This window comes from Rhamphochromis sp. 'chilingali' (assembly GCF_963969265.1).
Source record: "Rhamphochromis sp. 'chilingali' genome assembly, chromosome: 21".
NCBI lineage: Eukaryota > Metazoa > Chordata > Actinopteri > Cichliformes > Cichlidae > Rhamphochromis > Rhamphochromis sp. 'chilingali'.
Window position 1 is genome coordinate 2720352 of NC_137949.1, and position 12785 is coordinate 2733136.

At 42.2% G+C, this 12785-nt stretch overlaps 1 protein-coding gene across 1 annotated transcript in view; it reads left to right on the forward strand.

Annotated features, from left to right (window-relative positions):
- Positions 1-12785, forward strand: part of bach2a (BTB and CNC homology 1, basic leucine zipper transcription factor 2a) — a 69397-nt gene that overhangs the window by 12749 nt on the left and 43863 nt on the right. Inside the window, exon 2 of the mRNA XM_080870963.1 lies at positions 11423-11705. Within this exon, the coding sequence (XP_080727089.1) occupies positions 11439-11705 (267 nt within the window). The 5' untranslated portion in view covers positions 11423-11438. The remainder of the gene's footprint in view (positions 1-11422; positions 11706-12785) is intronic.

The following is a 12785-nucleotide window of genomic DNA, read 5'->3' on the forward strand; positions in this document are numbered from 1 at the left end:
ATGTTAGGTTACATTATTCATTCAGTGAGTTCCATCTTTATACTAACTGTATACTGCAGGGGTGGGGGAACTCCCGGTGTCCTGCGGGTTTTACATGTGTCCTTGATCCAACACAGCTGATTTAAATGGCTAAATTACCCCCTCAACATGTCTTGGAGTTCCACAGAGGCCTGGTAATGAACTAATCATTTGATTCAGGTGTGTTGACCCATGGTGAGACCCAAAACCTGCAGGACACTGGCCCTTGAGGCCTGCAGTTCCCCACCCCTGGTATACTGTCTTGTAACCCAACCAGTGCAGGGGCCTCCCTACAACCCGGACTCTGCGTTGTGTAATTTTGTGTTGGATTAGGGTGTACAGTAGAGAGACCAGTATGACACAGGCGTTCAATTTGTGGCTCGGACCGCACCGTTTATTTAGATGCTGGGGCATAAACAACTCCAACTCTGCTGCTGGCCCTTGCAAATCACAGTAAACACTGAGTGAATATTAAAACATACTGAAGGGCAACAACAAAAAACACATTACACAAAAATAATCATGTAGTTAAGGCACCTTTACAACATTCCGTGGTTTCAGGTATGTGCATGACGCAAAATTAACATAGCAGGACTACTAGCGAACTGCAGCTAAAAAGCTAGTGATTCGTCTTGCATCACTTTGCATGAAGAATTGCGCTGCTAGCAAGCAGAGATGTAGCCCAAAATCGCAGCAGACATTTCCAAATCTCAATAAACGCAAGATATGCAGAGTGTGACTGGACATACTCCATGTGAGTGAAGTTGGCCCCCCCACCTTCTTCAATTCCAACAAAAGTGGTATCAAACGTTTGTGCTACGTTTGTGCTGGTTTGTGCTGCAAAAATTTTCGTTTGTGCTGCTATCATTTTAAAGATATTAATAGAAATTTCTAGAGGTCATCAAAGGTCAACCAGCCCCCCCACATTAATGGAATCAAACAAAATTGGTGTCAAACAACTGTTTGTGCTGGTTTGTGCTGCTAAAATTGTCGTTTGTGCTGCTTCTGTTTTAAAGATATTAATGAAAAGGTAAAGGTCAAAAGGTCAACCAGCCCCCCCACATTACCCAAATCAAAGAAAATTTATGTTAAACGTTTGTGCTACGTTTGTGCTGGTTTGTGCTGCAAACATTTTCGTTTGTGCTGCTAACATTTTAAACATTTTAATAAAATAACGTCTTGATGCGTACTTAATCATCCAGGTAAGTAAATCCCAAAAGGTTGATTCTGTCCATCTGGACATTTTCAGCTGGAGAAACGTTTCGTCATCATCCAAGTGACTTCTTCGGTCTCAGCTGACTGCAGGTTTTCCCAACCTTATAAACAGTACATTTGCATAGTGAAGGAAACTAGCACCTCTGAATGAACAAAGTGCTGGGGGGTTAGTTCCATGATTGTTAGTATGCAAATTCTTATGACCATTGATCAATGACAACTAATCAAAGCCTACTGATTAATGGCCCTGAGTACCATTCACAGAAAGTGGGGAATGGCTACAATCACAGCATTGTAGGATGGCGAAAGATGTACCCTTGGGCCCCCCTTCTCGATTCAGAGATGGTCAGCATCCTGACAGCCCGATGGACAAAGCTGTCTCTCAGTCTGTGTGTTCTGGCCCAGAGGCTCTTCAGTATCCTTCCTGATGGCAGCAAACTGAAGACGCTGCTGAAGGGATGAGTGTAGTCACCTGTAATGGAGAGGACCTTCCAAATGAGGCAGGTGCATTGTCATTTTTTCCTGCAGAACCCAGTGCAGGAGTCATACTTGTGCTTCTCAGTTTGCAGAGGAAGTAGAGTCGCTGTTGGTCTTCTCCACATTCAGGGACAGGTTGTTGTTGCTGTACCACTCTGCCAGATGGTTAACTTCACCCCTGTAGTAGATCTCATCGTGGGTCAGCAGAGTGAAGAGAAGTGGGCTCAACACACATCCTTGGGGAGCCCCCATATTCAGTGTTCTTGGGCTGGAGGTGTTGCTGTCGACCCGTACAATCTGCTGTCTTCCTGTCAAGAAATCTAGCAGCCAGTTATACAGCAAGGTGCTGATCCCCAGCAGATCCAGTTTGTGAATGAGAGGGAATGATGATGCTGAAAGCTGAACTGAAGTCTATGAACAGCACTCTGACATATGAGTCTCTAGTGTTGAGATGTGTGAGGGCTGAGTAAGGGGCAGCTGAAATTCCATCATCACTTGAGCGTTTTGACGAAAGCAATAATTTGATTTGATGCATGACGTTCAAAGCACTTCATAATGATGGAGGTGAGTTTGACAGGACGGTAGTCCTTAAAGCAGGAGGTAGATGACTTCTTGGGTACAGTAATGATGTTGGAGGCTTTGAGGCATGTGGGAACGGCGGTACTGATTTTGGCAAGGGATCTCCACACACTGTCTGGGGATTGTGTCACCACGGTCTGCAGAGTGGGCTTGTACTCTGTGATGGTTTGTATTCCTTGCCACTGCCTCCAAGTATCTCTGCTGTCGCTGAAGCTTTGCTGTAGCTGATGCCACGTGACAGGTTTGCCCTTGCTGTTCTTTGGCTCACCTAATTCCTGGCTCTGAAGGCTGCATTTTTCAACCTTAGGAGCATTTAAACCTGACCTGTGAGCCATGGTTTCTGATTGGCCCGGACAGTGATAGTCCTGGTGTCACAACCTGCAGGATCGGCAAGGTGCTGATCAGAATCTCTCCACTCCTAGCCCTCCTTCTCTTCTCTTTTTCCCTCTCTCTCCCCCTCTCTTCTTCTCTGCCCTGTTTTGCAGGGGCGGAACTCATGGCGGCTTCACGCCCTCGGTCCACGCCTTCCTGGATTGGGAACACCTGGGCCTCATCAGACCAGCTGGTATATTAGAAGGAGGAGATCAGCTGTTCAACGCTGGATTGTTGTGAAGGCTCTAGTCAGTACACGTCTAGCTTAAGTTTCCTGTGCCTCCGTCTCAGAGACTTAACGAGTGTTTCTTTGTTCCTAGATTCCCCGTGGTTCCCCGTGTGGAGTGTGGAAGGAGCGACTGGTCGCTAGCGGAGAAGAGAGAGGTTGAACTGAGCGCGTGTGTGATTTCCCCGTTTTCCCTGGAGCCCTGCCCCTCACGTCTTGTATATAGCACTAACCCCACACTGTCTGTACATACACTTGGTGAAGATCTGTAAATAAACCGTCTCTGTTTAAACGCTACTCATGAGTCCTGCGAGTGGATCCTCTAAGCAACCCGTGACACCTGGTCTCTGTGACATCATCGATGCATTTTGGGATGTAGGCAGTAACAGTTTCTGTATATTCCTGAAAGTCTGTGGTGTTGTCGTGTGTGGCAGCCTGTGGTGGAAAAGCAGTCTTGCAGTGCCTCTGGCCACACCTGTACCTGCTTACGAACTGGTTTGGTGACTTTGACCAGGGGCCTGGGGGAACCCATGGCACACCTAGGTTTCTGCCTGTACTGACCCTTATGCAAAATAGGTGGAATTAAGACACAGTTCCAAAAGCAAACACAACTGATCAGTGCTGAGAGTGGTCCTGTTGCTGAGGTTGGGATGATCCTGTAATCTCTTATGAACGACCTCCAACGCTTCTATGACTGGGATGCAAGTGAAGACAGATGTAACATCTCTCTCTCACTGTACATGTACTGTTTATAAAATTAGGGAAACATAACCTGCACAAACAAAATAATTTGCAGGACAAATGTTTGACATCAATTTTGTTCGATTTGAAGAAGGTGGGGGGGCCAATTTCACTCACATGTGTTTATAAGGTTGGGGAAACCTGCAGTCAGCTGAGACCGAAGAAGTCACTTGGATGAGTGACGAAACGTTTCTCCAGCTGAAAATGTCCAGATGGACAGAATCAACCTTTTGGGATTTACTTACCTGGATGATTAAGCACGCATCAAGACGTTATTTTATTAAAATGTTTAAAATGTTAGCAGCACAAACGAAAATGTTTGCAGCACAAACCAGCACAAACGTAGCACAAACGTTTAACATAAATTTTCTTTGATTTGGGTAATGTGGGGGGGCTGGTTGACCTTTTGACCTTTACATTTTCATTAATATCTTTAAAACAGAAGCAGCACAAACAACAATTTTACCAGCACAAACCAGCACAAACGTAGCACAGTTGATTGACACCCATTTTGTTTGATTTAATTAATGTGGGGGGGCTGGTTGACCTCTGATGACCTCAAGAAATTTTTATTAATATCTTTAAAATGATAGCAGCACAAACCAGCACAAACGTAGCACAAACGTTTGATACCACTTTTGTTGGATTTGAAGAAGGTGGGGGGGGCCAACTTCACTCACATACAAACTCCTCATAAAAGTCTGTGGGGAAATTCCCACGGGACTTCTAAGAACTCAGTCTCTGTATAGCTTGCTCTTGTTGAAGGGGTCCGATATTGCGCCCAGGCTGTCTTTGTTTTCCCTTGAACACGGCTGGCGTATCTGAGACAGAAAATTATCCATATCTACCTGATCTATGGTACATTCTAATGTATACAACTTTTCCTAAAATGTCCTAACAGCTCTTTAGCTGCTCCTTAGCGTCATCGAAAAGTTAATTTTTAAGCATAATCTTAACAGTAGAGCGGGTGTCCTTGACCCAAATTGAGACTGGGAGTTCGTATAGCACTGTTACCTCACAGCAACAAGGTCCTGACTTTGACTCCACCATCCGGCCAGGGCCTTTCTGTGTGGAGTTTGCATGCTTTCCCCATGTTTACATGGGTTTTCTCTGGATACTCCGCCAGAATGTGTCTTTAGTTTAAATTGATGGAAAAAATGGAAAAAGGCAAATTGACAAAAATCTTTTAGCATGCGGTTCACTTGCTGGAGCTTCTTTACTGACTGATCCATTGATAAAAGCCACAAGATGTGTCTTAAACTATAAAAATAATATCTGTATTTCCAAAGTCTGTATGACAGCAAATAGCAATCTTGAGGATTGCTGTTTATTTTTATTTTGTTTTCAATCTTGCAGAATGCCGAAATATACTTAATGAAAAAAGGAGTCCAGTGGGTAAATAGTGGCAGCGGACAGTATTCAGGCAACAAAAAAAACAGTGCTGAATGGGATAAGCCTGAAGTGTTGGTAAGGTAATGCAGGAGATGATCTGCAGTGCTGAGATGAGCAGGGAGAAAAAACAGAACGTTAGTACTATTTCGGCAAACCCCCAGTGCTAGGATGTGCCTGTTTAAAAACCATGAGTCAGCAGACACACATATAGAGCCTAATGTTGATGAGAAATACAGACTGCATGCTCAGCTGTCTGTGTCAGATTTATTGTACTACAGCATGAAAATGAAACGCAATGAAAAGCTTCTGGACAGAGCTGCCCACAATCTGTGTGGAATTCTGTCAAATACATAAAGTGTGTGTGTGTGTGTGTGTGTGTGTGTGTGTGTGTGTGTGTGTGTGTGTGTGTGTAAAATGACAAGTTTAAACAGTATCCTGTCCATTGTGTCTGTATTTATTTTTTCCGTACGCTGTATCTGTTTTTACAGCATCATTTGAAGAGACATTATTAGAAACTGAATCATAGCTTCTTTTTTTTTTTTTTCTTTTTTTTTTTTTGCTTGTCCCGTTTGGCTCTTTTGCCATCAGAATTATTGTCTAAAGGCAAAGAAAGATGCCCAACGGATTTACTTTACCAAATGGACCATCCCAGCCTTGCCGTAATGGTCTATTTGATTCACCTTTTATTGTTTATTTGTTAAATACGGGACAGATTTTTTACTGGGGAAAAGAAAGGGAAAGAAAAACAGCGGGGAAGAGGGACGGAGATAAACGACAAAAAACAACAAAATAAGCAGACAAAAAATACATATATCAATCACCTGGATCACCTGTTGAGAAAGAAAAAAGAGAGAACAAGCAGAAGAAAAAAAAAGAGCAACATAATAAACAACATCACGATGATCTATGGGAATGTAACAGTAAATACTAAATATTAAATATAGGCCCCTCCGGACCGGGGCCTAGTTCAGCAGCCCCGCCTGGCCCCACAGAGCCCAGGACAGCCCACCCGACCCCACCACAAGGAAAACTGCAACCACCCCATCATCGACTCATCTTCCATACTACACAAGACAATAGACGCCCAGGCTGAGATCTTCCTCCACCTCTCCTATATCTCCTCCTCCTGCAGAGTGAGTTCCTGAAGAGAGGAGACCTCCTGCAAGATGTAACAGCCTCCCCCACCAGTTGAAGAGCCCCCCAGGTGGCTCGATGAGCCGGCGGAACCCTGCGCCAGGGCTGGGCCCCCATACACCCACCCACCCACAACCCCAGCAACATACCAACCAGGACCCAAGCCCCCGAGGCCCGGCCAGGGCCCCAGCCCAGAGTCGGAGCACCCCCAGAACCTCACGCCCGTCCCGGACCCACCCAGGGCCAGCCAGGCTACCAGGTAAGTAACCCACGTCCGTCAGCACAGACCCTCCCCTAGCCCCGCTGCACGCAGCCACGAGGAAACCGTCACCTAAGAGCCAACAGAGCCCTTAATAGGCCATGACCGCAACCCCGGGTTGAACCCTCCAAGGATGATGCTCCTGGGGAATCCCCCAACGCCCCAAGCCTGTCCCTACCCCCACACCAATCACAACAGCAAAGGTGGGACCAAACTATGACCCCCCCACCCCCACTAGGTGATGGAGCTGATCAAAGGAGCCCAGAGCAATTGATCTGATGTGATGGCAGAGGCTGTATCAAGACTAATGTAATCTAATAGATCATTTCTATATTGGTTAGAATTAAGATTATTTTTATTTTTCCAGTTCATGAGGACTGTTTTCTTGGCTATGCATAGGGCAGTGAAAACCATATGGGCTATATGTGAAGTGACATCTTCACATATCTCGCGCCAAAACGTCTGAACTGGTGGACAGAACCAAAGAGCATGGATATAATTGTCCGGTGAATTGGTTTGGAAGTGTGAGCAGTTGTTGGTAGACGTAAAACCCATCTTGAATATCCGATGACCTGTATAGTGCACTCTATGTAGTATTTTGTATTGAATTAATTGAAGACTGGGATTTCTAATTAAATGAAAGGTTTTTAAACATATCTGAGACCAGAAGTTTAGGTCTAAGTTAACTGATAAATCCGCTTCCCATTTTGCAATAGGAAGTGATATTGATTCATCCGTTTTAGAAAGCATTCTGTATATTTTGGATAGTAATTTGGGGGGTTTAAGAGTAAGAAATTGAACCACACTTGGTGGTGTTTGTAGTTCAACTTGACCCGGTTTAAATTTCTTTTTTACTATGGATTTAATTTGTTGATATTCTAAAAATCTTTTCTTGTTGATCCCATATTGTGTAACTAGTCTGTCAAATGGAATAAAGTCTGTTCCTTCTAATATAGGAATCAAATACTTATATATAAGTATTTTGATTCCTTTACCACTCCAATCTGGAAAGTTTATCATATTATTGTTTTGTAATATGTCAGGGTTATTCCAGATAGGTGTACGTTTGCATGGGATTAATGAAAACTCCGTCAATTTTAGAAACTCCCACCATGCTGTCAGAGAAGAGCTGATGCTGATGCTTTTGAAGCATTCATGTCGTTGGATGTTTGAGCTGATAAATGGTAGATCTGAAATCTCTAGATTATTGCAAAGTGCTTGTTCTACATCTAGCCAAGGTTCATCTAAGAGGGTATGTTTTAGCCATCCTGAGATAAACTGAAGCCTGTTGGCTAAGAAGTAGTGCTGAAAGTTAGGTAGTTCTAATCCTCCTTTATCCTTGGTCTTTTGTAGTGTTTTTAAGCTTATATGTGGGGGTTTATTTTTCCAAAGGAATTTGTTCATGTATGAATCTAGAGATCTGAACCAATCTTGTGGCGGTTTAGTTGGGATCATTGAGAATAAATAATTTATTTTTGGCAAGATCATCATTTTTATAGCGGCAACCCTTCCCATGAGTGATATGGGTAAACATTTCCATCTAGCCAGATCATCTTCTACCTTCTTTAAAAGTGGGATATGGTTTAATTTAGTTAGATCTGCAAGCTTGGGAGAAACATTAATACCTAAATATTTTATATTTCCCGATTGCAGTGGTGTAGAAGAGGAATTATGGAGGGAGCAATTAATCGGTAGAACTGTAGATTTTGACCAGTTAATTGAGTAATCTGATATTCTTGCAAAAGAGTTTATCAATTCAATCACCCCAGAGATATTGGTTTGTGAATTTTGGAGAAAGAGTAACACATCATCCGCATAAAGGCTGATTTTATGTTCCACGTTCTTGCATTTTATGCCCTTAATTACTGAATTCTGTCTAATTGCTGCTGCTAGTGGTTCAATAAAAATTGCAAACAGTGAAGGGGAGAGTGGGCATCCCTGCCTGGTGCCCCTCAAGAGACAGAAGCTGGAGGATGTCTGGTCATTTGTTCTAACACAAGCTGTTGGGGAATTATATAATATTTTTAACCAGTTTATGAAAGAGGATCCAAAACCAAATTTGTGTAAAGTTGCAAATAGAAATTTCCAGTTAACTCTGTCAAACGCTTTTTCTGCGTCTAAAGAGAATATTGTAGTTTCTAGGTTTTTACTGTATGAGTAGTCTATCAAATTAAGTAATCTACGTGTATTTGTTGATGAGTTCCTACCTTTTATGAAACCAGTTTGGTCAGGATGAATTAAGAGGGGGGTTATTTTCTCCAGTCTCTTTGAGAGAGCTTTGCAGATTATTTTAAGGTCTACATTTATAAGGGATATTGGACGATAGCTTGAGGGATATACAGGGTCTTTGCCTGGTTTTAGCAGGAGATTAATGTTTGCAGAATTCATATTTGATGGAAGTCTGCCCTTTTCTTTAATTTCCAACAACGTTCTGTAGAAAACTGGTGCTAGAATCGACCAGAATTCTTTGTAGAATTCTGCAGGAAAGCCGTCTGGACCTGGAGCCTTATTATTGGGCATACTTATCAGGGCTTCCTGGAGTTCACCTGGTGTCAGTGGTGAATCCAGTGCCATTGCTTGAGTGTCTAATAATTTTGGAAGAGTTATGTTGTCCAAAAGCTGATCAATTTCTTTTTTAGATGGGTTTATTTGTGGTGAATACAACGTTTTATAGAAATCCCTGAAAATGTTGTTTATTTGTATCGGTTCATATATTGTGTTCCCAGATGAATCTTGAACAGCACATATAGTTCTTTTTTCTTTCTTTATTTTTAGCTGGTTTTCTAGAAATTGACCGGATTTATTACCATGTTCATAATTTTGTAAGCGTAGTCTTTGTACTAAGAATTTTGTTTTTTTATCAATTATCTCATTTAATTCTAGTTTTGTTTTGCGTATTTTGTTCAATGTTTCCTGATCTTGGTGGGACACGTAGGCTTCTTCTAGGGATTTGATGGTTTTTTCTAATTCCTGAATATTTTTGTTTTCTTCTTTCTTTTTATGTGATGAGAAAGGAATTATTTTACCTCTCGTCACAGCTTTCCCTGCTTCCCATAGAACAGATGCTGATGTTTCGGGAGTGTCATTATAGTCTAAATTCTTTTTTTAAATATTTAATAAAGTCTTCATCTTTAAGCAGTGATGTATTAAATCTCCAGTTTTTTCTTGGCGTAGTATTATTCTTGTGCATTAGTGTTAAAGATACAGGACCATGATCGCTGACAGCTATAGGGTGAATCTCAGTGTCTGAAATGTCGTTCAGCAGTGAGCTGCTGACCAGAAAATAATCCAGACGAGAGTAAGAGTGATGGACATGTGAGAAAAAAGTATATTCCTTACTGGTGGGGTGAAGGGAGCGCCATGCATCGCAAAGACCAAAGTCGCTCATATACTGTTTGATTATATTTGTGGACTGCCAATTACGCTGAGTTCCTGCTGTATTGAGCCTATCCATTTCTTCATTTAGTCCAAGGTTGAGGTCGCCTCCAAGAACAAGTGTGCCATCTAAGTTATTGAAGTAAAAACCATTTGACACAATAGAGCTTGGATTACTGATTAAAAAGCTGGAGAGACATTGTATTAGAGGGATAGTTATTGGTTAAACAGTTACTTAAATCAACGATATCAGAATGTACAAATAAATAATGCTGACTCACATTTACTGAAGGTTACCTGAGGTTCTTTGCTGTACCTTAAACTATTAATAATGTACTAGAATGACATATTTAAGATGTCTTAGTTGGTAAAGTTCACTTTATTCACTATATTATTCTGCTGAAAAAAATTGTAACAACTTTTTGAGTACAGTGGAAAGTTTGTTCCTAATAGTTCCATACATGACCAATTGTGTGGAGGTATACATTTGTTTTTGCCGGTTAATTGCATATTTTAAAATGTAGGTACTGATGTTTCCGTTTTTTTATTTTTTGCATGATAATTGTTCATAATTAAACTATTACAACAAATAGTCTGAGGTCTTGTATTCACTATAAAGGTATAATTTGAAATACACTACTTTTATTCATCACATTGCAGATGATGTGGTTCTGTTGACTTCATCAGGTGACAGCCTCCAGCTTGCACTGGAATGGTTTGCAGCCGAGTGTGAAATGGTGAGAATGAGATTCAGCACCTCCAAATCTGTGGCCATTGTCTTCAGTCGGAAAAAGGTGGAGTGCCCACTCCAGGTCAGGGAGGAGTTTCTGCTCCAAGTGGAGGAATTTAGGTATCTCGGGGTCTTGTTCACGAGTGATGCGAAAAGGGAGTAGGAGATGGAAAGATGGATTAGTGCTGCAGCTGCAGTGATGCTGACGCTGTAGCAAAGCTCTTAATTTAGTGGCCGATCTACTTCCCTACCCTTATCTATGGTCACGAGCTGTGGGTAGTGACCGAAAGAACGAGATCGCGGATACAAGCGGTGAAAATTAGCTTCCTCCGAAGGGTGGCTGGCCTCTCCGTTAGGTTGAGGAGTTCAGCCATCCAAATCGAAAGGAGCCTTTTGAGGTGGTTCGGGCATCTGACAAGGATGCCTCCTGGGCGCCTACTGGGTGAGGTGTTTCGGGCATGTCCCACTGGGAGGAGCCCCGGGGCAGACCCAGGAGATGCTGGAGAGATTATCTCTCGGCTTGTCTGGGAATGCCTTGATGTTCCCCAAGCTGGAGGAGGTGGCTGGGGAGAGGGGGATCTGGGCTTCTCTGCTTGGGCTGCTGCCCCAAGACCTGGCCCCAGATAACCGGAAGAAGATGGATGGACTACTTTTTTCCCCCAAACACATTAAGTTCATGTACAAAGTATCTGTATCGGATCAGTATTTTTAATACCAGGCTAAATATTTCTTGGTATGTCCTTAAGATTGTAAAGGAAATCACTCGTATTGAACAACACTAATCCCAATTTAATTATTTACTTATTTACTTCTTTTTGGTGTTTTGAAAAATAAAATGTTACTCATACAAATAGTTTAAGCTTAACTGATATTGTGTCCTGACATGTGTCTTTTCTCTGTGCAGGGTGCTACACAGAGTGATGTCGACAGGCAAGCAGCAAGATAGTGGGGCGGCAACGCCTCTGTACGTATATGAATCCAAAGTCCACTGTGCCAATATGATGTTGTGCCTGGAGGATCAACGGCGGCAGGGCATCTTGTGCGATGTGACTGTACTTGTAGAGGGCAGGGAGCTACGAGCACACAGGGCTGTCCTTGCAGCTTGTAGCCACTACTTCCTGCAAACTCTGCTGAGACACAGCTGGTCACCTGGTGATGCAGAACTCATCATTAGCTTGCCAGACAAGGTAAAGGAGCACCATGACAGCACATAAGAATGGCAACATTCACTGATTTTAAAGATTTGACTCATGTCATTAGTTTAAATAAATAAATAAATGTTACAGGGGAGGTCTGGAAAAAAAACACATAACATCAGTTTGGGCTACCGTGTTGCAGTTGTTATCAGCATTCGCATAGTAAACAGAATTTTACCTCCATGCTTTTTAGCTAAATCTATCTAGAGAGATAGATCTGATTTTTTTTTATGACAAAATGTGTCTTTTGCGATCTCTATTCATTTTAAGAATTCATGGTGATGTGCACAGAAAAGTGTAAGAGTATGTATGCAGAAAGAGTTACAGCGAGAAACTCTAATCCTGTATACTTCTTTCCTCAACCAAATGATCAAAATTCTTAGAAAACTGAGCGTTTGATTAATGGTTTCAAAAGTATTGTAAGGATTTTCAGGTTTTGCATCCCATGCACCATTTACCCTTGGCCGTAACGAGTAACCCTAAATGTAGCACACAACGGACTCAATGCACACAGGGTGATCAAGTTCAACTTCAAATTTATTTATATACCACTTTTTAAAAACAACATGTGTTGACCAAAGTACTGTACAATAAAATGGACAAAGCAGAAGACATAAAAGAAACATAGAATATTGTTTTAGAAGAGAATAAAATCATACAAAGAATAATGGTAACAAACTTATGATGAATCAAAAGCCAGAGAATAAAAATGGGTCTTTAGACAGATTTTAAAAGTATCCACTGTTGGGGAGGAAATGCCCGGTCTCCTCTGTGTTTTAGTCTGGACCTGGGGACAACCAAAAGCATTTGGTCTGCAGACCTCAAGGATCTTGGGGGAGAATACCAGGTTAGGAGATCAGCAAGATATGTAGGGGCTAGTCCATGCGCAAGGTCTTAAAAACAAGTGTTAAGATCTTAGAGTCAATTTGAAAGCTGACTGGCAGCCAGTGTAGTGATGCAAGTATAAGAGATAAATGATCTCACTTGCGTGTGCCAGTTAGGAGTCGTGCTGCCGCGTTTTGGACTAGCTACAGTTGGCCAGTTGATGAAGAGGTAACACCAAAGTAGAGG